At 56.8% G+C, this 26,210-nt stretch overlaps 2 protein-coding genes and 2 non-coding genes across 7 annotated transcripts; all 4 read right to left on the reverse strand.

Moving 5' to 3' along the window:
• Positions 1-362: 362 nt before the first annotated feature.
• On the reverse strand, positions 363-444 carry TRNAS-CGA. Its single transcript has one exon. It is a non-coding gene; the product is annotated as a tRNA-Ser (tRNA).
• Positions 445-833: 389 nt separating this feature from the next.
• TRNAT-AGU lies at positions 834-907 on the reverse strand. Its single transcript has one exon. It is a non-coding gene; the product is annotated as a tRNA-Thr (tRNA).
• A 644-nt stretch (positions 908-1,551) lies between these two features.
• On the reverse strand, positions 1,552-17,133 carry PER1 (period circadian regulator 1). Of its 4 annotated transcripts, none has more exons than XM_045570198.1 (23): positions 16,955-17,133; positions 10,741-11,157; positions 10,522-10,620; positions 10,274-10,428; positions 10,059-10,180; positions 9,766-9,967; positions 9,571-9,622; positions 9,283-9,425; positions 8,807-8,885; positions 8,623-8,729; positions 8,297-8,450; positions 8,090-8,198; positions 7,872-8,003; positions 7,522-7,627; positions 7,258-7,429; positions 7,036-7,166; positions 6,631-6,810; positions 5,793-6,035; positions 4,295-4,905; positions 3,674-3,860; positions 3,298-3,487; positions 2,807-2,957; positions 1,552-2,399 (listed from the first exon to the last, which is right to left on the reverse strand). In XM_045570198.1, the coding sequence occupies exons 2-23, from the start codon at positions 11,013-11,015 to the stop codon at positions 2,124-2,126; spliced, it is 3,876 nt and encodes a 1,291-aa protein (XP_045426154.1). In that variant the 5' UTR covers positions 11,016-11,157; positions 16,955-17,133; the 3' UTR covers positions 1,552-2,123. The 4 variants fall into 4 exon arrangements, with proteins under 4 accessions (XP_045426154.1, XP_045426153.1, XP_045426155.1 ...); XM_045570197.1 differs by lacking the exon at positions 16,955-17,133 and adding an exon at positions 12,667-12,766; XM_045570199.1 differs by lacking the exons at positions 6,631-6,810; positions 16,955-17,133 and adding an exon at positions 12,667-12,766.
• Positions 17,134-18,819: 1,686 nt separating this feature from the next.
• On the reverse strand, positions 18,820-22,694 carry VAMP2 (vesicle associated membrane protein 2). The gene is made up of 5 exons (XM_045570202.1): positions 22,551-22,694; positions 21,911-22,031; positions 21,263-21,421; positions 21,119-21,170; positions 18,820-20,510 (listed from the first exon to the last, which is right to left on the reverse strand). Coding segments are annotated over exons 1-5 (351 nt in total). The 5' UTR covers positions 22,553-22,694; the 3' UTR covers positions 18,820-20,493.
• Positions 22,695-26,210: the final 3,516 nt, after the last annotated feature.

Raw genomic sequence — 26,210 nt, forward strand, 5'->3', positions numbered from 1 at the left:
TTATTTTAGCAGTGAAACAGAAAGTAAAGCTGAGGAAAGAAAGTTTTCATGGTTTGAAGTGAGAGAAGGAATGAAACAGTGGTATAGGAGAGTAGGAAGGTGAATTGATTAGGGAAATGTAATATGACTGCTGAGTAGCAGGGACCACCTGAGTTCGGTGACGTTACGATTTGAAATTGTCAGTAAAAAGACTTTTGCGGGTCGGCAAGAGTCTGAAGCTCGCAAGACGGCGCTCGCTAGTTGGCCCCGGATAGCTGAGTCCCTGCGATCCTCAGAATAATGCGGGAGATTCCTGGCGGGAAGGAAAGGACTAGAAAACAAACTGTGGATTCACGGAGGCAGCAACACACCAAAACTGTAGACGCTGTGAGCAGGATTCGAACCTGCGCGGGGAGACCCCATTGGATTTCGAGTCCAACGCCTTAACCACTCGGCCATCACAGCCGCGTGCGGCCACGGGCCTGCGCAGCTATAGCTGCCTATCAACACGTTCGCCTCCTGCAGGCCCCACCTTCGCTGTCGCGAGACTTCTTTGCGCATGCGCCTCGTCTCTTGGAACGGCAGCTTTTGGTTCTCCCTCCGCTCCCCGAGCACAGGAAGGTCTCAACAAAACGAGGCCCAATCCAGTCTCCCATACTTTTGAGGGCAGACCTTATGATGCCTACTTCGCTCTGGTTCATGAAAGCAAAGTGAGAATCTCGGCCTCCAAATACCCACTAAAAGTGCACGGGAATGAAAGCCCAAAGAGATTGACTTGGTAAGAAGAAATGACTTTTGAGGTTAGTGGAAACGCATTATCTTCGAGGCAATAATATTGCGTCTTCAATAGCCTGAGGCACCGCTGGGATTTGAACCCAGGATCTCCTGTTTACTAGACAGGCGCTTTAACCAGCTAAGCCACGGCGCCGGCAGAAACACTTGTTCGTTTCAAGATAGATCAGTTATTAATGGATGTCTCTAAATGAGAAATAACTGCCCAAAAATGGCTGCAGTTGGGTCCTCAGTGATACTTCCTTCCTAAATTACTCCTTCCCCTTTAGGTTCTGAGCTGGCGGATTAACGTTCTGCTCCTTCTTTGTCCCACACATGTGGGGGGCCAACTGGACCATGAATGGTTACATGACCCCGTGTCCCTTAGTTGCCCAGACTGACCTGCTGAAGGGCCCTCTCCTGTATGGTGACCAAGAAGCTAAAGCAGCTAAACACCCTCAAGTGCCTCAGGGCACCACGGGATTAAGCAGGCTTCCCTCTGCCTTGGTCACCTGTGACCCAAGTTGGAGCCTGCCCAAGCCCTAAGCCACCAGTTGCCTCTCATCTCTCCAGAGCAAACCTAGCTGAGGTAACGCGGGAGCTGAGAGGAGAGTCTGAGTTCGGTGTAGATTTAGTGGGTGCAGCAAGGCTCTTCAGCTGGAAAGGATGTGGGAGAAGAGGAAGGGGGTTTGTCAGGGACTGGAACTGCCCACCTGCAAGACAACCTTCCCGGAAGCACGGCCACACATCCCTTCAACAAGTTCCCCTCACCCAAACCCCAAACTTTATTCCACAAAGTCCTGGGCTTTTTTTCTTTTTGTATTAAAAAAGTAATAACAGACACAATATCAAAAACACAAATGCCACTGGTAGAGGGTACAGCTGAGAACGCCTGGGTCCCACCTGAGGGGCAGCACCAGGGACTCCATGGTCCACCAACCTCCCCCACCCTGGAGCAGCTAGGGGTTTGTACTCCTTGGGCCTCAGGCTCTCCTCCCATCTGGGGAGGAGGTGGGAGAGAGAGCTGTCTCCTCCAATAAATAAGTGCAGCCCCAACCTTCAGGGCCAGACTCAGGCTCAGCTGAGATTTGGAGAGACCACTTCAGCAGCTTGTCAGCAACTTTGTCCATGGGAGGGAAGGACTCCTCACCAAGGGTGGGGCTGGGCTGGGCTGAGGAGTTCCATCCTCTGTTCCCTAAGAGATCAGAGGCAGCCCCCTGGATCCTGGGCTGGTGATGGGGGTCCGGCCCCCTTCGGTGGGAGAAGCTGGGCAGTATCCTATTGATTGGTCTAGCCACATCTGAGTTCTGAGAATTGGGACGTAGGAGAAGGAAGCCTCTCATGGACTCCCGGAGGTGGTCCCAAAATGGAGTCTAGCTGGTGCCATTTTCTGTGGTAGGTAAGGCTGGACTAGACGAGCTCCCACCTTGTTCCTCCTCCTCCATGGCCAAGTCCTGAGAGCTTGAGACCTTGGCCCCAGCTTGGGTTTGGGCCTCCTTGAGGCCCTCACCCTCACCACCACCACCACCACCGCCCCCCTCGCCTCCACCCTCCTCCATGGGCTCCAGCCCCAGTCCATCCAGCTCTGAGAAGAGTGGGTCATCAGGGTGGCCAGGGTCTTGGGCACTGCTACCACAGTCCACACAGGCCTTGGAGCATAAAAGGAGACATGAGTTGAGTCAGATAGCGTCCTCACTGCTGACCTGCCTGCCCAGCTTCCCACCCCCAGCCCAACAGTGCTTCCCAAAATGGACTCTCAAGAAACATTAGTCCACACGGATGCACCTGGGGTTCAACAAGGTTGGAAAATGTTTTGTACCCTCCACCCTGACCCCACTATGGGATAATCACAATATACGTTAGTTAGTATAGGAGAGGCTTGGAAAACTACAAAAACTCGGGTGGCTTAATACTACGTAATCCAGCAACAAACTTAGTAGAATTAACATCCTTCAGAATTAATGATCCAAGGACACCGAGATCAGCCCTGAGCCCCCATCCCTTGAACCTGATCTCAATTCTTTCTTCTCCCCTCTTCCCAGGCCTTTCCTCTCACCATGACATCAAGGGCCCGAGGCAGCTGGCCCTTCCGGACCCAGGAGTGCACAGCACCCAGTTCCCGACGCTGGTCCTCTGAGAACCGTGGCTGCTGTTTCTGCATGGCCCGGAGCCGCTCCCGGTCCTGCTTTAGCACAGAGGTCACGTCCCTGCCCAAGAAGGGATACAGAAGGCAGAGGCTAGGATCCGGGACCAGGTCCAGGACCCATGGAGTTGGCAGTTTTCCTCTACCACAACTCCCTACCCTCCACCTCATGCTCCTCCCCTAGACCAGAGTGATGGGAGTTGATGGCTTCCAAAGCCAGGAAACCTGCTCTCAACCTGGGAGGAACTAAGTGTCAGGTTCCCAGGGGCAGGGAGCAGGATAGGAACCTCCAAGGCAGAGTCATCCCCAGAAAAGAAAACCTCAAGTTAGCTGGGGAGTGAAGGTGGGCCAGCCACCCTACTACCTCTGAATGGAAGGCCAAGGAAGCCTCTGAAACACCTCACCTGGAGGGCACCTGGTAAGTCATCATGACATGCTGGTCAGCGTTGGCCATGAGCAGCCAGATGGGATCCTGGAGCACGTACTTAATGACCTGGTCCCCGGGCTCAGCCCTGGCCTGAGCAGCCCCAGCCTCAGCCTCAGAAGAGTCGACGCTGCCGAAGTACTTGCTTGTGTGGCTGCTCTGACTACTGCCTGTGGAGCAGGGAGACGCCCACTGGAGTCAGGCCAGCCGGCACTCCCACCCCTGGGCCTCACAAGGCCTCCCCAAAGGCCACATGGCCATTCCTGGGGCCTTAGGAAGCTCAGCTGAGATGGGGCCTGGCCCCCAACTCCCTAGTCACTGTCCCACCCTGGGAGATGCTGGAGGTGGGCACTCACGAGTGATGCTGGCTGAGGTGCTGCCCCCCTCGTGGGAGCCTGAACCAGACCCAGAGCCCAAGCCAGAGCCCAGGGAGCCTGAGGCTGCAGAGCCTGTGCCAGAGCGCGAGTCCTCTTGCAGCAGCAGTTCCAGCAGGTCACTGGAGCCGGAAAGTGCGTCCTGATTAGAGGACTCGGTTACCTCCACCTGGATGAGTGGGAGGGGCAGGGGCACAGGACGGATTAAGGGATCAGCACCCAGGCTTCCTTTCAATGGCTGCCACTGGGTGGGGCGGGGCAGGCACACCCAACCCAAGTGGTCTCTGCTCCCCACTCCACGTGGCCAAGCTGAGAGAGAAGAGAGCTGGTGCAGAGCAGGGACGTGAGGCTGGGCCCTTTCCAAGTGGCAGATGTGCTCTCAGAAGTTACTGGGATGTCCTTGCCACCTGTCAGACAGATAGGACTGTCTTTTCACATAGAGGAGGCAGCTGATTTCTGCCTCATTTAGAATTTAGCTGGAGTCTCCCTCCCCACAACATCTCCTAGAGCCTCAGGCACGGGGCAGAGGGCACGAGGAAGGTGGGAGGGGGGCAGTGCCGAGGGCTGGGGGACTACTGGGAGGGTACAGGGGTCAGTGCTCACCAGTCTGGTCTCTGGCTCAGCAGCCTCCTCACTGGGAGGTGGGGGCCCAGCACTGCTCCCAGGGCCCCCTGCAACAGTGCTCCCCTCAGCACGGGGGGGCTCCTCGAGCTGCAGCAGGTTGAGCTGCAGCGGAGAGCTGCATCTTGAGTTGAACAGTGGAGAGTCCGGGCGGTGGGGAGGGCTTGGGGGCAGAGGTGGCAGGGATGGGGAAGGGGAGTGGGAAGCAGGGGTGAGAGGCCCCTCAGTCGGGGTCTGGGGTGCCCCATAGGGATAGCTGGATGGGGCAGGGAACAGATAGTTAGGGAGCACCAAGGCCACCATTGGGGTCACCAGGGGGGCAGGGAAAGTGGCAGGGGGCACAGAAGTGGGGGCAGGGGGAAGAGGCTGGGGGCTTCCTGGAGGAGAGAATACTGGGAAGGGGTAGGGTTGGACCACGGCTGGGAAGGGGGTAGTGGCTGGTGGGTGGGGCCAGGCGGCAGAGGGTGGCACGGGTGATGGGTGGGAGACATAGCAGGGGGCTTCGGCCCGGGGGGTCTGGTGGTGGCGTGAGCGCTTGGCTTTGGATCGGCAGTAGTGTCGGCGGCCGGGGGGTGCGGGGCCATGGTGGCAGCCTGTGGGGAGAGACCAGGGTTAGCAAGGGCCTCAACCTGGGGGTTAGTGCCTCACCACTGCCACTGCCCTGACACTCTGACCAAGGAGAGGGCAGGCAAAGGCCCCAGAGAGGGTTTCACAGACCACACAGAACAGGGGGCATTCAGGAGGTGGGGGCACCCTCAGGGAAGAATCACAGGAGGCAGGGACAAGGGGGTTTATTGAGAAAGGAGTGAAGGCAAGGAAAGGTTACATGAGGGGTCAAGCTGGGGGCATTCAAAAGATAGAGGCACGCTGGCAGATGGCAGGAGGCAGGGTGGGTCCATGGACGAATGGGCAGGTGGCTCTGGTCTATCCGCCAAAATCCTGCAGGCACTGCCAGCCTGGGTGTTCCTCCTGCCAGTCGAGGCCGTGCTCTGCCTAGCTTGTGATGGAGCAAAGAGGTGGGCTGGAAAGCCCAGTCCTGAGTCCTGCGTCCTGTGTCCACCTGCAGGGGTCTCCCTCAGGCACCTGGAGGGGCTGCCTTCCATCTGCCCTGGAAGCCCAGACCCCACCCAGAGTTGGTCCAGAGTCTGTGCAGATCTCTGCTTGATCAGTGACAACTGAGTCCTAAACAGGCACATGTCCTGCCCCTGCCCCAGGCCAGGCCTGAAGTAGCTTACCTGGACAGAGCACCTCCGCCTGCCTCAGTGCCGGCCCCCAGGCTGCCCTTCTCTGGCTGCAGCCCAGAACCCCTGCCTAGTGGGCAGAGGCCTGCAAGAGGCCCATCCCTAGACAAGTCCCTGGTGGTGGAGGCAGCACCAGTCTGGGTTTCTGGAGCAGGAACATCTCCCTCAAGACCCACCCCCCGGACAGTCTGGTCCTAGACTGGGCAGAGGGCAGGCTCAGGGAGGCCCTGGGTGGCTACCTCGCTCGCCAGGGGCGGAGGGGGCCGTGGAAGAGCTGTCGAGTCCACGCAGCCTGCCAAGGTCTCGGAAGCGGCTGAGGAAGGCTTGCTCTTCCTTCTGTGTGTGCAGGGACAGCACGGCCTTGGTCAGGCCCACTGGACGGTAGGCATCTGGGGCTGGGTCAGGGGCTACTGTGGGGCTGGGGGCCGGGCTAGGGGCCGGGCCTGGGGCTAGGCCAGGCAGGTCCTCCATCATGATGATGTCTGAGGAAGGTGAGATGAGGGAAAGGTCATCAGAATCACCTCAAGGGTCAACACATCCACACCCTCCCTGTCAGCAGCCTAGCCAAGCTGAGCCTCTGCTCCACAGCCAAGCCTGGGCCTCACATACATCTCTTGGTCACCTCCCAACCAGACCCTTCTCTCCATGCAAAGCTGTCCCGGGTGGAGAGAGGACATTCAGTCTCCTCCAGTGGCTACCCTGCGGGGAAACCCCTCTCACTGGAAGAGAAGCTCACCCCTTGCCCTTCCCTTACACGTTTCCAAGGTCAATATCCAAAGACCCTTCAGGGGTCTTCAACATTCCTCCTCTTCAGACCTTTGTGGGCTGCACCCTGGGGCTGATGCCCCCCACCCCACACTTGTGCTTCCGCTGACAGTAAGAACGCGGAAGCAGGATGGGGGGGGCAAAGGGCAAAGCAGTGGGCGGGCAGGGTGGAGAGCAAGAAACTGAGGCTGAGCAGGAGGCCGCCTCCTCTCCACTGGGGCTGGAGGCGGAGGGGGAAGGCAGGCAGGAAGGAGCTCTAGCTGGGGGGCCACATGGCACCCAGGCACTCCCCCCCTCACTCCGCACCCATACCCGACTCCGGGGGCTTCTTGTCTCCCACATGGACGATGGTGGAGCTGAAGCTACACTGACTGGTGACGGACACCACGCTCTCTGCCTTATTGGCCAGGGCGAGCGGGCTCAGGGTGCCTCCCACCACCGGCTCCTTCTGAGGAGTGGCCCCCTCCCCAGACAGCACTTCCGACGAAGGATCTGTGCAGAGAGATGGTGCCAGTTACCACTCTGACCCCCACTGGGAGGTCAGGAGAGGGGATCCCCAGGAGGACAGGGTGGGAATGGTGGTAGGGAGGAGGCTGGAGATCAGGAGGCTGGGGAGGAGGGCAGGGCAGAGCGAGGCAGGGCCCCAAAGGCAGAAGTATAGAGACACAGGGCCGCCAGAACGGGGTAGCAGGATCAGGGCATGCTCTGGGTCTTTACCTTTCTTGGTCCCCACAGACACTGGACCTGTCCTCTGCTTGTCATCGTCAGAGGCAGAGGATGCTGTGTAGGAGGAGGAGGAGGCACATTTACGTTTGGTCGTGCTGGGGATGTTGCAGCTCTCCAGGTACCTGGTAAAGGATGTAGCACAGAAAATAAGAGCAAGGCCCAGGGTGGGGCAGGGGTAGGGTCCAAGGGGGAGAAGGTGCCAGGTGCCCTTACCTGAGGATGCTGTCCAGGCAGTTGATCTGCTGGTAGGAGCAGCTGGAGGCTTCTTTCCTCTCGGCCTCCTCAGGGACCAAGGCTAGCGGGGCCTGGATTGGAGCAGGAGCCATCTCTGGTTCCGGGTCTGGGGACTGGCAGGGAAGAGCCTTGGTCTTGAACATGCCTGTTGCTGAGGCAAGGAGAGAAAAAGGTAAATGGGTTGGGGGTGAAGGTCAGGGGATCCCCAGGTCCCACTCCTCATCTACGTCCTCATCAACTCACCAGCGAGGCGGGGCCGAGATGGGGGCCGGGCCCGAGACTCAATAAAAAGCTGCTGCCCCTGGTGCTTGACCAGATGCACATCCTTACAGATCTGCTGGAAAGTCACCTGTGGGCCACAGCAGAGCAGTGGGCAGCATTGGGGGGGCCTGGCCAGTGTCAGGGGCCAAGGGCACAATAAAATAAGAAGGTGCCAGTAGGGAGGCACAGAGCCGTCGACGGAGCAGAACACCAAGGAAAAGACAGGGAGGAGAGAGCAAAGGGGACAGTGCAAAGCTTCAGGGCTGGCAGTGCCTATGCCAAAGAAGTCAGGAAAATGGATGACTAGAGGGAGGCGGGAGAGGGTCACTCACCGGGGCGGGAGGCCCAGGTCCCTCAGCATCGCCCCCATTGCTATCACTGGAGGAGCCAGGGCTGTGCAGAGGACCTGGGGATGTCACAGGGCCAACTCCACAGAGCCCTGTGGGGCTGGGGCTATGCACAGGCTGCAGCAGGGAAGAGAGCCAGGTTAGACGTCTATACCCTGCTTTGGACCCCCTTCCCCTCCCACACCTCCTCCCTCAACCCTCACCTGCAACAGCAGCCGGTGGATCTGCTCTGACAGCTCCTGGATATCAGTGTCCAGGGACGGAGCTGGGCTGGGGGCTGGGGGCGTGAACACATCCTCATTCAGGGGTGCCCTGTAGAGTAGGGAAGGGTGAGTCCAGCCCTGCCCCCAGTCCTGCCCCCTCCCACACTGCCCTACCCCCAGTACCAACTCGGGGCATGGCCCACTTACGTGCGTACTTTGTGTCGACCCAACACGAAGGCCACCTTGCGGCTCCAGGGGTGTACAAACCCAGCCCAGCTGGTGTCCATAGTCACATACTCCCCGTTACGGGCGCAGAAGCGGATAGGAGAGTGGTCAAAGGGCTGGCCTGCCAGCTGCAGGACTGATGGGAGTGGAAAATGAAGTAGGGGTCAGCAGGAGAGGGTGCTGAGTAAGGTGGAGGGCCACCCCACGGGAGACCCAGGAGACCAAGGTACCAAGAAACACAACCACAAGGGCAGCTATTCAAAACCCCCGGGGAAGCTGGGAAGGGAGAGAGGATGAGAGGAACTCACTCTTCTTGTGGATGGCCAACATGAGGGGTCGGTCCTCGGGATGCAGGAACAGGAGCACTGGGGCCCCCAGGAGGTCCTGGGGCAGATAGCCCAGCAGCGGGGCAGCCCTGAAATAGGAAGAGGCATCAGAGTGGCCATGGCCTCAGCCAAGGTCATCCCACTTTCCTCCAGGTCCTGACCTTACCTTTCATCCACATCCTGGAAGAGGCAGCTGGGTGTGTGTCGTGTGGTGAAGATCCTCTTATCGGGGGGGATCCGGGGAGCTGAGACACAGAAAGTGTGGCATTGGGTTTCACGCAGAATGGTCCAGCTCCTCGGCCCTCCACTCTAACTGGAGCCCAGGCTGGCTGGCAGTCCTCGCCACAGCTCTGCCCTGGACCCCGTAGCCCGCCAAGATAGCCTGGACCATCCTTGTGCCTTGTAACAATAATAAAACTGAAAAGCACCAAGGCATTCTTCTTTGACCTCTCCTAGCTCAGGGCTCTTATCCAGTTCTACTTTTAAGGGGGCTCAAACCCCGGTCCTTATAATACCTTCTCCAGTCCCAAAATTCTAGAAGACTGGCTCATGCTTCCCAGATTGACATCCTGTACCTCACCCAAGCCCAGAGGAAATGTCCTTCCTCCTGCCCTCTCCCAGCCAGGCCCCTGACCTGCCCACCTTCGTAACCGGAGTGGATGCGCTCTGCGATGAGCAGGCAGCATGGCTGAGCGGGGTCCCCATCTGAGACGCGGATCTTGGTCACATATGGGGTTAGGCGGAATGGCTGGTACCGAGGCCCTGGATCCCGGTCAGGACCTCCTCTGGCAAGGGAGAGAAAAGCATTAGGAACTTTCAATGAACAACCACCCATATCTCCAACCTCAAGGTCACAGCATACACAGCAGACAGTGGGGGGGGGGGTCCGGGGAGAAGGACAGAGAGGACTGTTCCATTCTCCTCACCTACCTGATACGGCAGAAGACAGACTTCTCCTGGGTGAAGTCCTTGAGGCCTGAACCTGAGAGACACCAGGAGGGCAGTGAGCACAGCCCTCCCTAGGCTGAGAGGAGGCCAGCAAGGGAAAGCTTGGGTCCCTGGCCCCTTACAGCAAAAGCTTCCTGGGACTGCTCATTCCTCCCCACAAGCACTTGGGCACCTCACCTGCCAAGGTCCCAGTGCCCCAGGTGGGCAGGCGAGATGGGGCCGTGGAACCATAGAAGACACCCACATCCTGGGGAGCCAGGAGCTCTGAGAAGCGGGCACCCCGGAACACATCCCGCTTGCAACGCAGTAGGACACCTGCTTGCTCCGAAATGTAGACAATTCGGCCTGTCAGGAAGGAGACAGCCACCGAGAAGGTATCCTGGCAGGAGGGTGAGAGCAAGAGCAGATTCAGGAGCTGTGCGAGTGGGATTGGGGGTGCATCAGAATGGCGAGTCCAGGCGCAGGCTGACCTGGTTGCGAAGCGTGTACTCAGATGTTATGTGCTCCAGCTCCTCCAGCGTGTAGGTGGACATGTCCATGGCACAAGGCTCACCCTCCTCCAGGCTCCACTGCTGGTAGTATTCCTGGTTGGCTGCGGGGTGAGGGTGGTGGGGCATTCAGTAAGGACACTGCCCCACCACAGTAGCCCAGGCCCTGGCCCTTCTCTCGCAGAAGGACCACTCACCCTGCACCTGCTTGACACAGGCCAGTGCATACTGTAGCGTGGCCAGGGTCCCAGAGCGGCCCTTGCCCCGGCGCTCTGGCGGCAGTCGAAGCTTGAGCTCCCGAAGTGCTGTCATGAGTTCCTTCTGGGTCCTTGCCCGGGCTGACTGCTCACTGCTGCAGGGCCCACACGGAAGGAGAGGAAAAGACATTAGCCCCAGAGTGTGACCCAGGCCCCCACCTCTCTCCCCCATCTCTCACCCTACATACCTGCAGCCACTGGTGGACGGGTTGTCCTGCTCCGAGCTGGCACTTAGGAGGCTGTAGGCAATGGAACTGCTGGGTGGGGACGGGCTCTGAGAGTTTGTGCTAGGAGAGAAGCAACAGGCCCAAGGTGAGGGGCAGGTGGCCAGCACCATGAGGCCTGTCACCCAGCTCAGCCTGCTCACAAGAGCACTACCAGACCCTGCAGCACACATCCATACACACCTCTTGCTGCTCTCGGTGGTCTCCAGAAGGGCTGAGTCCTTGCCATTGCCAGAGGAGGAACTATGTGAGCTCCGCTGAGATGCACCCCTGGACTCGTGCCCATTGGACTCATTGCCGCTTGAGCCATTGCTGTTGGCATCAGTGTCATCCGCCGGGCTGGGGCCCGGGCAAGGCCAGTGCTGTGGGGGCCCTGGGGATGGGACCCCTCCAGGACAAAAGGATTCCCCGGGCCTGGGGTCCCCTCCCCCATCAGCCCCTTCTAGGGGACCGCTCATGTTTAGGCCATGAGGAGGACAGGAAAACAGGGAAGGCGAAGAGGCCACCACGGATGTACGAGGGGGCCTGGAGGCCTGGCGGACGTTTTAAGGTGGGAGATCTAGGTCTCTGAGGGTTGAGAAGTTTGATCACAGCCAGTACCTGGAGAGGGAGACCAAGAAGGAAGGCTTGGAGAAAGTTCGGCTGTTAACCCCACAGCACCTGCTAGCTTCACTCAGACTTTCCCCTGCCTGCCCCCACGCTCCTAGGACCCAGGCCTGGGGCTTCCAATAGGAAGCCAAGGTGAGTTCTGTTTCCTGTACCATAAGGGGGCCGCTGGTGGGAAGGGGGCTCTCTTGGAGTTTGCGCGCCACATCCCCTGACAGCATGGCCTAGGTAAGGAGGACCTGAGCAGTCCACTAGAGCTAGGGCTGTGGGCCAAAGCCCCAACACTTCCCGTCCCCAAGTTCCCATCGGGTTCCCAGTCTGCCTGGAACTCCAAGGCCGCAGAGCAAGGGGTGAGCAGATCGCTTCCTATATTTAGGCCTCAGGGCTAATTTTATCCGGGGGCGGAGCCACCCCCCCACCGCACATGCGCGCCGACGTGCTTGGCCCCACCACACGCTTCCGCCGCCGCCGCGGTCGCCAGGGAAACCGACGTCAGCCGCTGAGCTCAGCGGTTGCTGGAGGGACAACAGGAGGGCGGGAGAAGCGACCCCTCCCCCATTTCCCGGCGGAAGTGGGGAAACGACCCACTCCCATACTGGCGGGCGCGGCCGGGGGTCGCCCACCCCTACCATATCCCCAGTCCCCGGATGGCCCCCGAGATCGTATTTAGAGGGACGGCCTTATGGGGTGCCAGGGTTGGCCCTAGCCTCCGCAGGACAAAACACAACCGCCACCGCCCTCTGCCCCAAAGCCCCTCAACCTCGCCCTTACCTGGATCCCCATCATTCTGGTCAAGAGAACACAACCTTCCCTTCTTTGGCCCCTTCCCCCCAACCCCCACCCCTGAGCACCAGGACGTAAGCTGGCACCTGCCATCGTCAAAGACTCAGGAATCCTCTCCTCAGTCCCCTACTTTTCCAGCCACCCCTTCCTCCTCCAGAGCCTTAAGTACGGGATGCACAACCACCAGCAGATAGTTCTTCCCCGACTCCCCGTCCAACCACACCCCCACCCCTGAGCATTTTCTGAGCGCCAGGAGAAAAGGGAAGACTGTGGCCAACAGCAGGAACTAGCGCCGAGAACGGGATGTTCCATCCCTAAACGGGCTGACATCACAGCCGGCCCAGGGCCAGCGACTAGAGAAGGGAAGGCGGGGAACGCCGAAAGCTTGAAGGGGTCCTGGTGGTGAGGCAAACCCGGAGACTCCCGAGTGACGAGAAAGGAGACAGAGGGCATGCCTGCTGAGGGTCGGCTGTAGGGTCAGGATGGCTGGGACCGGGGGGCAAAGCTGGAGGTAAGGGGAGCGGGTCAGGAGTGCAGACACACGGTGCAGGGTTGCGAGGAGCACCTAGGTCCCCGGGGGCGGGGAGAAGGTTGATAACGATAAGAAAGCGGGTGTGCCATCAGACTGCCTAGGCCGAAACTGGCCCATCAGGTTGGAATTGGCGGCAGTCCGACTCGGGGGACAGAGACTGGCTCCAGGATGGCCGCGGAGACTCCTACCTGGCCGTGCGAGTGTCCTCCGTCCGCCTGCCCGCCGCGGTTCCAGCCCGCAGCCGAGTGGAGGCTCCGCGGGGCGGGGAGGCGGGTTGCATAATGCCAAGCACTGCCCCCTCATTGGCCTCCTGCCGGCTGAGCCGCAGGCCCCGCCCCCGATTGGCTGGGGACCTCTTCCCGGCGCCTGATTGGCTACTGGCCCCCACTGAGGTCAGGGCTGTGTCACACACACTGGCGCACGTGGACCTGGGTGCTGGCGCTGGGCTGAGGGGCCCCAGACACCGCCCAGCCAATGGGCGCAGGTCACCTTGCACAGTGAATAATGAAAGGGAGGTAAGCTGTCCCTCTTCAGGGAAAATGCCTGGGCCACAGTAGGTGCTTAGGTGCTCAAGAGATGTCTACTTCCTAAGCGAACCAGCCTTGCAGAACAGAACACCTTAGCACTTGGGCCTTTCCAGGGGTGGGGAAAAGGAATGCAGACCCTGGGAGCTGGACCAAGCTGGATGGGATGACTGCTCCCTGAGAGAAGTGAAAGAGACAGAAACCTGGCTTGGCTTTTCCTGGGTTGCCCTTCCCAGCCTTGTCACCATACATAATGAAGCCCTTTTACCCAACCCCTTCCTCTGACACTTCAAAATCCTGGGAGGAAGACAATCGAGGGTCCACGTGTGATTAGAGGGTGAGTGGGTGGAAAGAGGATGCAGACTATGGAAGGGGCAGCCTGAGCCAGTATGGGCTATGAAGGCAAACAATAGCAGGTGCTTCTGTGGCCAATCAGAGAAAAGGTCTCCGGGCAGCCTACTTGGTGACTAGTACGTACTTCTCTCTAGAGGATGCAGCCACCCACAGTTAGGGCTGCCCCAAAAGTGGGGACCAGGAAGCTAGGACTACAGAGGGACAAAGGGGACAGCAGAAAGAAGAGGCCAACTGGGGTCCTAGACAGAGAAAGGTGGGGTGGCAAGGGCTTCATATCCCCACTGCTTGGAAAATAGAAAGCCAAGATCCAGGCACCCAGCAGAATCTCATCTGTCTCATTCACTGTAGTCCCCAGCACCCAGGACACCACACCACATGGCAGGTGGTCAATAAACATGATGGTTTTGATTTTAACAAGGATAAGTAGGGAAGGTGGGGAAAGAGTTTCAGCAGTGGAGAAAGGGCTGGAAATTATAATTCTTTTAAAGAAGGGAAGAGCAGAACACCAAGTCTAAGAAAGACAACAAGGCCTTAATTGGGAAGAATAAAATGCCAGTCTGGGTCCAGGAGAGCCGCAGTTACACGGCCCCTCCATTCAGGACTGTGATGAGTTGTTCCCCTCAGGACTCCCTGGAAACCGTGGGTAGCAAGTGAAGAGGCCCCAAGCAGCTGCTGACATAACCAGCTGTGGGTGCACGCCCCTCACTGTCACGTGGCCTAAGCTTTCCTTAACAACAGGGGGAGTGAAGGGGAGGGCTCTGTGGAAAAGCTGGGACACAGGAATGTTCTAAATTAACCCAGAAAAAACGGAAACGGGAAAACACAAAAAACAAAGGATTTGGGAACATAGTCTCAGTTCCCCCCCGCCCCAGCTCACATACTGTGGCCCTGTCCTTGTCTCCTTTTCAGACATCTCTTATCTGGAAACATATTTTTGGTTTTTTGTTTTTTTTTTAAACTTTGTTGTCGGGGCTAGAGTGCAGTGGCTTCATCATAGCTCACTGCAACCTCAAACAACTCTCCGGCTCAAGTGATCCTCCTGCCTCAGCCTCCGGAGTAACTGGGACTACAGGCGGACACCACCACACCCAGCTAATTTTTCTAATTTTTGTAGTGACGGGGTCTCGCCCAGGCCGGTGTCGGGACTCCTGGGCTCAAGCGATCCTCCCACCTTGGCCTCCCAACGTGCTAGGATTACAGGCGTGAGCCACCGCGCCCAACCTGGAGAAGTTTTTTTTGCCCTCCCCACCTCTCCTCAGGGATTTAGGTGTGATCTCCCCTGACCCTGGCAGTCCTCGCTCTCCTACCTCCCCCTCCATATCTGCCTTTTGCATAAACAAAGGAGTCCAGCGCTCCAGCAGCCCCCACCTGCTCCCAAGGCCCTGGTCGCCCTGCCTCATCGTCCCCACAGTAACCAGGCCCTGCTGCCGTCAATGGAGAAGAGGGGGCGGGAGACAGCGGTGACGTCAAAGCGGAAGAAGGGGGCGGGGCGAGGCAGCCGGGGAATGTGGGGCAGGGAGGCTGGAGAGGCAGCGGTTTGGGAGGCGGCCAGCCCCAGAGGGCGGCGGCCAGCGCATTTGGGAACATCGTGTTCTCTTGGCTGGTGGCCCAGGACATGCACCCGGCCTGGGCGCCTCCCCCAGCACAACCACAGCCGTCCTGTCCCAAAGCCAGGGATTCCTGGAGAGAGGATTAGGAGGAAGGGGTCTCCCTCCCCGCCCCCATGCTTGGCTCTTTTCACAAGTCACATCTGCCCGCCCCTCAGCTTGTTCCTACAGCTCCTGGCACTGGCTTTTCCTCTCTCCCAAACTGTACACATCTGCTGGCCCGGTGCCAAAGAGCCAGAGCGGGGGAAGTTGGAGCCCCAGGCTCTGGGACAGAACGCGCACCTTTGCTCCCTCCCAGAGGCCCCCTTCAGAGCCTGAACCTCTTGTTACTATGGCAGCAGAGACAGAGGGAGGAGGGGCAAGGAGGAGAAAGGGTTTAGGATGAGGAAATCAAACTGGGACAGAGCAAGTGGCCTAGACTGGGGCCTGAGGAGACGGATAAAAGGGAAGAATGAGAGAATTTGGGCTGGTGCCTGAAGACCAGAAAAACCAGGAAGAGCGAAATGGGGAGTCATCAAAACGGGTAGAAAAACTTGAGAATATGACAATAGTTTCCGGCCACAGCATTCACATAAATCTCTCATCATGACCCAGCCATTATGCAAGCACTTAACATACATTATTTAATCCCCAGAACAAACTTGTGAGACAGTTATATTTATCCCCATATTGTGGGGGACTAAAGTCAGAAGTTACTAAACTTGCCTAAATTGTCTGCCTTGTAACAAATGGAGCCCAGGGTTCAAATCCGAGCTCTAATAATGGCTTGTCATTCTGGCTTCTTACCCTTCAGGAACCTGTGAGGTGTTACCCAACCTCTAAGCTGCATCCCAGCAGGACACACCTAGGCCTCTCAAATATCCAGGTGACTCTAAGTTTGGTGCCTGGAACACAATCTCCATCCAACTCCTTCTCCCCTTTGGGCCCGATCTCCACTGCTGAAACTCTTTCCCCACCTTCCCTACTTATCCTTGTTAAAATCAAAACCATCATGTTTATTGACCACCTGCCATGTGGTGTGGTGTCCTGGGTGCTGGGGACTACAGTGAATGAGACAGATGAGATTCTGCTGGGTGCCTGGATCTTGGCTTTCTATTTTCCAAGCAGTGAGGATATGAAGCCCTTGCCACCCCACCTTTCTCTGTTTGCACTCCCCACACACTTATCATCATCCCGGCCTGTTTTTCCTTGTTCACAAGGTCCTTGAGATCACCCTAGCAGCCACCAGCCCCAGGGATTTCCTAGGAGCCCCACTTCCTCACTCTTCCACCTTACTTCAGGCCACTTTACCTCAGGCCTGGTTGTTTGTACAGACAAATACCAGAGCACTGTTTTGGTGCCTCCCCACCTCCAGGGACTCAGGAAGACATGTGCACAGCCAATCTGCACAACCCCCAAGCATATCCTCCCTCTCAGGACCCAACAATTGCTATCTCACCTCAAGAATGGCTTTGAACCCAAACCCTCCCCTTTATACATAAGACATCCAGGGTCGTGACTGGCTCCAGGTCTCACAAATCATCACACCACCCTTTCTCAAATGACCGTGCCAACCTTTTGGTACCCTCCCCCGGGTCCTATTTGGCCTCAGAACCTATGCCTCTTTCTCAAGCGCTTAAGGTACCTACCTAAACAGCAGCCATACGTTGGAGCATCCCCCACCAGCTCTCAGGGGTCCTGTCACTGTACCTCCCTGGGGGCAGGTACTTCAGCTCCCTCAGGTCCCTGATGACTTCCGAGCCCCTCCCCCAGGGAAGTCAGGGGTCTAGGCACTCTAGAGTGGTGAGGGATTCGATGTCAGTAACTCCCACCCCTGTCTTTCTAGATCTGAGTTCGAGGTCCCTATTCTCCACAAGCATCAGAGCTCCCACGACGACGATCACGCATTTGCATGACCTCCCCACTCCATTAACACCCCTTCTGACCGAACTCACCACACGAAAAAAATCTATATCGACCGCCCTAAGCCCTCCCCACCCCTGGGTACTCACTGCTCAGCGCGCACCAGAGTCCAAATTTCCTCCTAACTGGGACCGCACCGACTCCACAGGCTCCTCCAGTCCCGCCCACCGGGGGAGGGGATGCCACGCCCCCCAAGCTTATTGGCTTAGGGGCGCCGACCCATGCCCCGCGCCGCGTGCGGCAGCTCAGCCCCCGCACAGCCTCCATTGGCATCTCTGGCCGCCTTCATCTTCTCATTGGTCAGCATGCCAGCAGGCAGTGATAGGGACACGTGCGGGAGGGGCCGCCCCAGTGCGCTGATTGGGAGCCTGACCGGAAGCCACGCCTCCACTCACTTCCGAAGTTCTTATTGGCTGTGGAAATAAGCCCGGATCTGCCTAGATCGGTGACGCAAATGCCAGACCCGCCCTCCAAACTTTCTCATAGGCTGAGAGGTCCTGGAGATGTAGCGGACACGTGCCGGCGGTCTCACGCGGCGACTTGTTTACCCAGAAGCTGGGGATTTTCCTTGACGACACTCTCACCCAGAACGGCAAAGTCTGCGCAGGCGCAGTAAGCATGACCTGCACGCAGGCGCAGCTTTGAGCGGCGGTGGCGTAGGTGGGGGCACTTTGTGCAGACCGCTGGACGTAACAAGAGCGTTCCTGGCGCACAGCTCTGTGTCCCAGAGGACCCCCTGCACCTCGAAGCTGAAAGGTGCAGCCACCAGGATAAAGCGGCCTTCAGATCTCAGCACTGCCATCATGACGATGATGATGACAGCCCCTTCCTGATTTTCTGAGGGCCGGCCAGGCGCTTCTCCCAAACTCCGAGGAGGCTGGCTCACTTACTACCCAACGCCTTACAAATGAGACTGAGACCCAGAGAGGTTACATAATCCGTCCGAATTAACACACTAGTTAGTAATGGGGCTAAAATTTGAACCCAGATCCCTGACACCATACATAAGGCGGGTCCTAGGGCCTATGGGAACCCTAAACCTGGAAGGGATTCAGGAGATGAAGTGCAAAACTCGGAGCACTGCCTGGAGAAAGTTGGATGTTATAGTAATGACTGTATACCTAATTATATGGGCCCCTAGGAACTGCTGAATCAGAATCTCTCGAGAAGGGGCCTGAAAATCTATTTTTCAAAATACCCCTGGTAGTTCTCAGGAGCCAACAGGTTTGGGAAACACTATGTAGGTTTCCTATGCTGTTGGATCTTCTTGCTGCAGCCCAGAGAAGCTGGCCCTGTAGAGCTCACCTAGGACCCTCCACTCATTACTGACGCTCCTGGGTACAGGGATGCTAGGGTACCACGTCAGGGGGATCCCGGACCTGGAAGCTGAGAAAGTTCAGTGTGGGGTCTAAAGTCACAAGTCATACAACACAGTGCAGGGGTAGTAGGCCATCTACAGCCACCTTCATACCATACTCAGCTGGGTCTCCCTGAGCCAATTGTTTCAACACGTACTTCGTAACCCCTTCTGGACTTTGGCACTGTGCTAGGCATAAAAGAGAAGAGAGGATTCACAAAGTGGCTATTACTTCAGGCCTAGAAGTGAATGGCCATGGGAGTGACTGCTGAGCACCTCAAGAGTTAGATCGAGGGGTAGAAAGTAGTCCAACAGGAGCATGCCCAGGCAAGGGAATGGGAGGGAAGCTGGGAACCAGAGACCACAGAGTTCACCAGGCTTAAAGACAGGCTTAAAGGCTGGTCATGTCACTTCCTATTACCAACTCCTGGTGCCCCCGGTGGCCACTTTGGAAATCACACTTTGCACGGCCCAAGGTCAGGGCCTCTTGCAAAGCCCAGTCCCTTCCCAAATATTTTCTCAACCTTACTGTTATAACTGCAGATCCAATACTCTTCCCACTGGTTAACAAAAAATCTTAAAACAGACACCACCTGGTTACTCATTACACATTTATTGTACATTTTCACAATCTGGATGCGCCACAGAATTGGGGGTATGGGGTGGGGGAAGAGGGGGGCAGGGGACACTGGGATAATATGGGGGGTCTAGAACACAGCACCCCCAACCCCCAGCATCTCTCCTACCCTTTCACACCACAGCTTAGCTATCCCTGCTCCCCCTCCGCACAGAAAACCTAGAGTGTGGGGGGGAAGAGCTTGGGGGCCCCCTCCAGTGGCAGGTTAAGGGACTGCACCCTCAGACCCTGAAAATTTGTGCCATTTAAAAAGACATTAGACCCTTCCTCTATCACTTCACCCAATGAGAGGACAGCTCTCTCTGGGCTCCACAGCCCTGGACAGGGCAAGGATCCCCATTTTCCAGCAAGTCCCATACACACATTGGCAGTGACTAGTACCCCCACCTTAAATCCAGGGGGGCAGTCAGAGGAGCTGGGCAGTGATGGGGGCAACACTCCCCAAATTGGGGAGGAGGGTTTTCAGTCCATCCCCAGTAGGGGTGAGACGAGAGATTTCAGGCAGGAATTGAGGGATTCTCTGCCCTGCCCCGCTCCTCCCCAAGGCAGTGATGAGCCCCCACACACTGGTAGCCACCCCTCCCAAAAGAGATCAGATTGCGGCCAACCCCCAACTCTCCTGGTGGGAGGAGGTGGTGGATCGGGCAGAGGGGAGGGAGACTCCATGGGAATGTCAGCTGAGTGCCCCACATGAAAACTGGGGAGCAGGAATGTGGGGAGAAACCCCAAGTGGCAGAATTATTGGTCCATCATAACACACTGAACTCCAAGACACTTACACACCAGCTGGGGGGAGGGAGAGAAGAGTACAAGAGGTTTGGAAAATGGGGGCAGGGGAGGCAAATTGGACTAGATGAGCTAGGAGGGGCAATTCTGGGGGCCAGAACAGCCTGGTTCCCCAAAAGCCCAGTCTCCCCACCCCCCCTGCAAGTAATATCGTGCAAATGAACGTGTGATACAAGGACCAATGGGGACTAATTCCTTAGTAAAAAAGAAACAGGTTGAGAGAAGAGTCATGAACAAAAAGAAGGAAACCAAAAGGGATGTCAGTATGCAAATGATATGCTAACTAACATGCTGGAAGCTCCCAGAAGACCTTTGGGATTCTTAGGACCAAGTGGGGCCAGTTTCAGAGCCTTCCAATGGATGCAAAGAAGATGCACCTAGGAAGCCCTGGACAGGTGTTTTTTGTGGTTTTTTTTGGAGGGGGGGAGAGGTGCATGAGGGTGACAGGAAGGCCAGGGTAGGAGGAAGGATCAGCTAAATCCAAGGGAAGAAGAAGGAGAGTAGAGGAGAGGGACTATTGCATAGCAGATGCAAATGAAGGGACTTGGGATTAGTCAGGAAGAGAGGGAAAGGGAAGGTGGGAAGGAGAAAAGAAGTGATGGGAACCTCAGGAGGGGGTGTTAAGGACAACCGGAAAAATCTTCTAGTAATAAAACTACAAACAGACCAAATATATATAATATTATATATGTATAAATAACAGCTGGCTATTTACAGGGGGGCACACACACGGACACACACGCACGGATCCAGGGGAGGGGGGGCTGAAAGATATGGCTGAGAGGTGGAGGAACGGCTGGGGGTTGGGGGAGAGGCCCTTCTCTAGGCAGGGCAGACTCCTCGGGGATTTAAGTGCTGAAGTAAACTGTGGAGAGAGGGAAAGAAGACCAGGAACAGGGATGGGGGAGAGAGAAAGAGAAAGAGAAAGAAAGCAGTTGTGTCAGGCCTGGCCCTCCTCCAATCCTCCCCACTCCCCAGCTGGCTGATGTCCCTTCCCCTTTTGGCTTCAGTTTCTCTATTTGTAAAGCAAGGGAGCTGGACAGGTGGGTTCCGAGGTCCCTTTAACTCCACAGTATGGCCTTGGGGCCACAGACCCTAATCCTCTGGGCCTCTGAAACACAAGATCTCAATGGCGTGCTTGGCTTCTTCCTGGTCATGTCCCCTGGGCCTTTCTCCCACTCCCCAATTCCAGGGTTCCCAGACTGGGTTCTTAGGCCCAAAGGGTCCTCAATGAATATATCAGCTTTCCTGTTTCCAAAATCTTAACAGAAATTGCCCAGAACAAGGCAAACTGCAGCCTAAACATCATCATCTAGAGCCAAGGATTTTGGCTCTAGATGAATTAGAATTGCCATTAGCAGCTATATGTGCTTTTTGCTGAAGAGTAAAAACTAGGTTAATGACCTTCAATGCCCAGAACCACTGGGGAAACCTCTCCAGAGAATGGGCCCTGGCCACTCCTGCCCCACTCACCGATGATGATGATGAGGATGATGGCGCAAATCACTCCCAAGATGATCATCATCTGGGGGTGAGAGAGGAGGTTCAGTGAGACAAACCATGATACCCCCATTCACCCACCTGTCCTCCTGTCCTCTCACCTGCCATCACCCTTACCTTGAGATTTTTCCACCAGTATTTGCGCTTGAGCTTGGCTGCACTTGTTTCAAACTGGGAGGCCCCTGCCTGAAGTGCATCTGCACGGTCGTCCAGCTCGGATAGCTTCTGGTCCCGCTCCAGGACCTTGTCCACGTTCACCCTCATAATGTCCACCACCTGGGGGAGGGGCCCACGAGGCAAGGGGTGTGCCAAGGCCCGCCCCAATGAGGGCACTCCTCGAACATGTGCCCATTGTGCCACACATGGAACATGCACCCCGATGCTGCCAGGCTAACATGCCAAGGACACACACAGAACATGCCTAGCACACCTGGGGACATGCAAGAAGCACACATCCAGGGGCATGCTATAGCCAGACATCTCAGATGTCATAGCAACACCCCCTATCTATGGAGTCTCAGGCAGTCTGTCCATCACCAGAGCACACCTGCCCAAGCTGGCACACGCCAGGCTAGCAAGGCTGATTAACACCCCAGTGCCCTTCCAAGTGCGTGCTGAGAGGGAAAAAGGGATGGGGCATAGTATGTCTTTGTCCCAAACCCCACAAACGTGAACTGTCATCACCCCCAACCCAAGATGGGCCCTCAAACCTGTTTGCCAACCCCCAGGGTCCTTCCCACGGCCTTTGACTCCCCCCACACTCACCTCATCCACCTGGGCCTGGGTCTGCTGCAGTCTCCTGTTACTGGTGAGGTTTGGAGGGGGCGCAGGGGGGCCACCCTCCCCAGCCGGGGCGGCAGGGGGGGCCGTGGCAGCGGTAGCAGACCTGAGGAGCAGGGACGGATTAAGACCCAGGACCTGGAGCCTCTGGCCCTGCAGCCAGGGCTCCGCCCATCCACCTGTCCATCCGTCGTCCCTCCAGTCCTCCTCTTCGGGAGGAAGGCCACCGATGAAAGCCCTGGTCTCTGTTCGACCCCGCAGCCGATGAGCTGCGTGACCTTGAGCGAGGCCCCCTCCCCCATCCAGGACTCAGTTTCCCCGCCTGTCAAATGAGGGCGACCACACAGACGCGATCCGGGGTCGACCCGAAATGACAGGCAGCTGCGGTGACAGGGGCGCGGCGGAGAGACACCGGTCTTCTCCCTCCCGCCGCCATCGCCCGCGCCGGCCAGCCCGGGACGCAGGGCTACCCGGCCGCCCGCGCGCAGTCACGGGCGCCAGCCTGGCCCCGGGGCTCTGGAGACGCGGGGGGTGCGGGCGGGACCCCAGGCACATCTCGCGGCCGGTTCCCAAGGGCGGCGGCCGGCGCGGGGAAGCGCGTGCGGGCGGCAATCGGCCGACTCACATGGCGGGGGCAGCGGGCGGAGGACTTGGCAGCAGCAGTGATGGCGGCAGCGGCGGCGGCGGCGGCGGCTCGCGCTGGCTCCGACTGGCGCTGGCTGCCCGGGACGGGAAGATGGCGGCCGCACGTCACCCGCATCCGGGCACTGCGGGCGGGGGCGGGGCGCGGCAGGCGACTCGTCGGCAGCGAGGCCGCGGGGGCGGGGCGCGCCGAGCGGGGGTCGTGGCGGGCGGGGCCGCCGGCTTCTTGCCGCGGTGCCCCAACACCTCCCACGGCACTTGCGCTACCCCAAGGCCGACTGCTGCGGCTTCCTCAGCCCATCGCCACCCTGCCCTATCTGACCACGGCCCTTCCCAGCGCCCCCAAACCCTCTGCCACCTGCCCCTTCTGGCACACCGCAGCCGGGCCCCACACCTCATCCACAGACCACATCCTCCCTCAGCTGTGAACCCGAAAAACCCGCACCCCACACAGCCCAAGGTCTGGCCCTGCGCCCAGGTCCCAACACCTGGTGACCCGCCTTCAGCACTGAGAATGGGCAGGGGGTGGGAAACCAGAAAGGGCCAGTGCAGGTACCGGGGGCAACGCGGATAGCTCAGACCCTGCTGCTGGGGCGGTGTGGAGCGGTGGGAGTTGGTCCCACCCCATCACCCTGCAAGAGGGATTCTCAAAGGTCTGGGGCCCCTGGCCGCTGAGTAGGAGGGTACGAAGAAAAGGAGATGAGGCAGCCTCTTCCCCCTTAACCAAGTCCCAGGAGGGGAAAGCTTCTCCTCCTCCCTACTGAAGTTCAGAACAGGAGTATTTGGCAGGCAAAGCCGGAGCAGGCCAGGCTGAGGTCCGGCGAGCTAAAGACCCCAGGGAGGAGGGTATGAGGCTGCCCCGTGAGGCCGCTTTACTTGGTGGCTGCCGCCTGGCCAAAACCTAGCTTTGCTCCAGACTTGGGTCAGCTACCCTGGCCATAGGACAGAGTAGTCTTTGGTCCAGGCGCAGGCCAAAAAGATAGGTATTTTTTTTCTTTTTCTATTTAGAGGGGAAGAGGACAGTAGGCAAGGACGACTCAGGTTATGTGGTGCTACTTTACCTGCGGATTAGGCTCACACATGTGACCTTGGACAGTTCCCCTCCTCTCTGGACCCGAAATACATTACATATGCATGCACTAAATATGTATTTGTTAAATGGCTTGATCTGGATAACGTTGTAGCAGATTATCCTCGGCCTGGTCCATCCCTGACTGGTCTCCATTTGGGTACTCTGAAGAGACCCAGCAGCTGTACACACTCCCACCCAGTTTGTCAGAGAAGACGACCAGAGGAGCTATCTGGTGGGGAGGGTCAAAGCAAACCCCAAGGGTGAAGGAGGCATTTTAGGGAGGCCTATTTGCCTGAGGTGGGGGTGCTCACTACATCCCCAGAAGTGGGGGTGGGAAGCTGGTGGCCTTGATCTCTGAGACAAACAGGAGCCATCATCTTCCCTCCCCCACCCAGGCTTCTCAGGGCCTGCGATCCTCCTCCATTGCAGTGCCCCACCCCCTCCTAGCAGAAGCCCAGGGATGGCTCTGTCACCAGAGGTGTCATTTCCCGGCTGTCTGGGGGAGGTGAGTGAACAGGGAGTGTGTGTGCTGGGTGTGGGGACTCAGCCCGATCTAAGATAAGATACTCTTGGCTCCCTCCCCCTCCAAGGAGCAGCCAGATCCCTGGTCCTTGTGCACTGGCGCACAAAGTCTGGGGTGGCTCAGCCTATGTGATGTGGAAGAAAAGAGCAGCTTCCACGGGGGTCTCAGATCACGGTGTGGGGTGCTGGCTCTTGCTTTTTGGTCCTGAGACCATTCTACTTTCTAGTCAGAGAACAAAGATGCGAAATTCCAGGCTTTTAAGTTCAAAAGCCTTAGTGTCTGGGTATTAAGACAGGGAGGATTGGAAGGAGGTAGGCACAGACAGGCAGAGCCTCCCCGCCGCCCCCCCTCGACCCTCCCCCACTAGCTGGGGGGAACTTAGTGCAGGACCAAACAAGATGCTAGATACTGGTTAAGGGGTGATGAGGAAGGGATTAAGTCTTAGACAAATTTGGGGAGCTGACGCCATGGAGTGTGGCTTGGAAAGCTGGCACATTGCTGTTACTGTTGGATCCCTGGGCAGCAGCAGCAGAATAGAAATGAGGGCACACACGACCCATGTAGGTGGGAGGCCCAGGAGCAGTCATCTCAGAGAGAGGGCCCTCATCGAGCAGCTCCTCCCCACCCTATCTAGTGCCAAGAAACTTCCCGAATTTAGATCAATGGTGGAGACGGGAGAAGGAGTGGGGTGGGATGACTGGGTTCACCTGGAAATGAGTAAGAGTTTTCTATAAGCAGGTAGAATGAAGACTCAAAATAGAGGTAAGTTGAACTACAGAAAAATAATGTATTTGAAATAACTAAGATCTGGTTTCTCCACTTACCTGCTGTGGGATTGGCCCACTCCCAAGGCTAATTCGAAAGATAGGGAAGGGGCCCAAGGTGATTCTGTTGTAGGCAACTGAGACACACTTTAATAAAGGCTTTCTTTTATTGTTTTTTCCTCTTCAAACAATTACTGGTTTCGGAGTTGGGGTGGAATGGGGCTGGGTCATTCCCACGCTGACTCATGAACTTGTTCCATCCACATGAGTCAAACCTAACTGAACTAGTAATTAATTTCAGGGACCTTGTGTGTCCCTCAACACAGCTTGTCAAGAAAAGGTCTTCTAATTAGGAACAGACAAACTGTGCCTGCAGTGGGGGCTGGGAGGCTAGTCCCCCACCATTGCAATTAGCTGCTCAAAGCCCGTGACCTCTGGTAAGCTCTCCAGTCTGGAAGGAAGGCTGCCAGGGCTCCTGGAGGGAAGGGAAACTCCAAGGACCTACTGTGTGCCAGACACTTTACATGGATTGCCAAGTATGTCAATTTGTTTTTTAATCACACAAATGTGACTGCATTCTCCTCATAATATTAAAACATTAGACATTGCTGGGCACAATGGCGAGCACCTATAATACCAGCTACTCAGGAGGCTGAGGTGGAAGGATTGCTTGAGCCCAGGAGTTTGAGACCAGCCTGGGTAATACAGCAAGACTCCATCTCAAAATAAATACATAAAAAATAAAATGTTTAAACATAAAGCTGAAGTTACCTTGGCCACCTCCCAACTCATTTGTCTTTTTTTTTTTTTTTTGAGAGAGTCTCACTCTGTTGCACCCTAATTTTTTCTATTTTTAGTAGTCCAGCTAATTTCTATTTTTAGTAGAGATGGGGTCTTGTTCTTGCTAAGGCTAGTCTCTAACTCTTGACCTCCAAGAGATCCTCTCGCCTTGGCCTCTGTCTTTTTTTTTAAATTATTATTATTATGTGTCTTTTTGTTCTATTTTCTGAAAGGTTTCATGTATCCTCTTTTTTAGAAAACAAGTTGTTATATTTATATAATTTTTTTCAATCACTGATGCAATTATCTTCTCTATACCTCTGAGGATAATAATTATATTTTTAAAATTCAATATTAGATTTAAGATAGGTAATATAATCATATTGAAAAATTCAAAAGGTGCAAAAGAAGTTTCAGTGAATCTGTGTTCTGAGCTATCTGGTACCCCAACCCAACATAGCTCCTGTCTGCAGTCTTGTAAATCCTCCTGGGATAGTTGATGCA

The sequence above is a fragment of the Lemur catta genome, chromosome 15 (assembly GCF_020740605.2).
Source record: "Lemur catta isolate mLemCat1 chromosome 15, mLemCat1.pri, whole genome shotgun sequence".
NCBI classification, from domain to species: Eukaryota; Metazoa; Chordata; class Mammalia; order Primates; family Lemuridae; genus Lemur; species Lemur catta.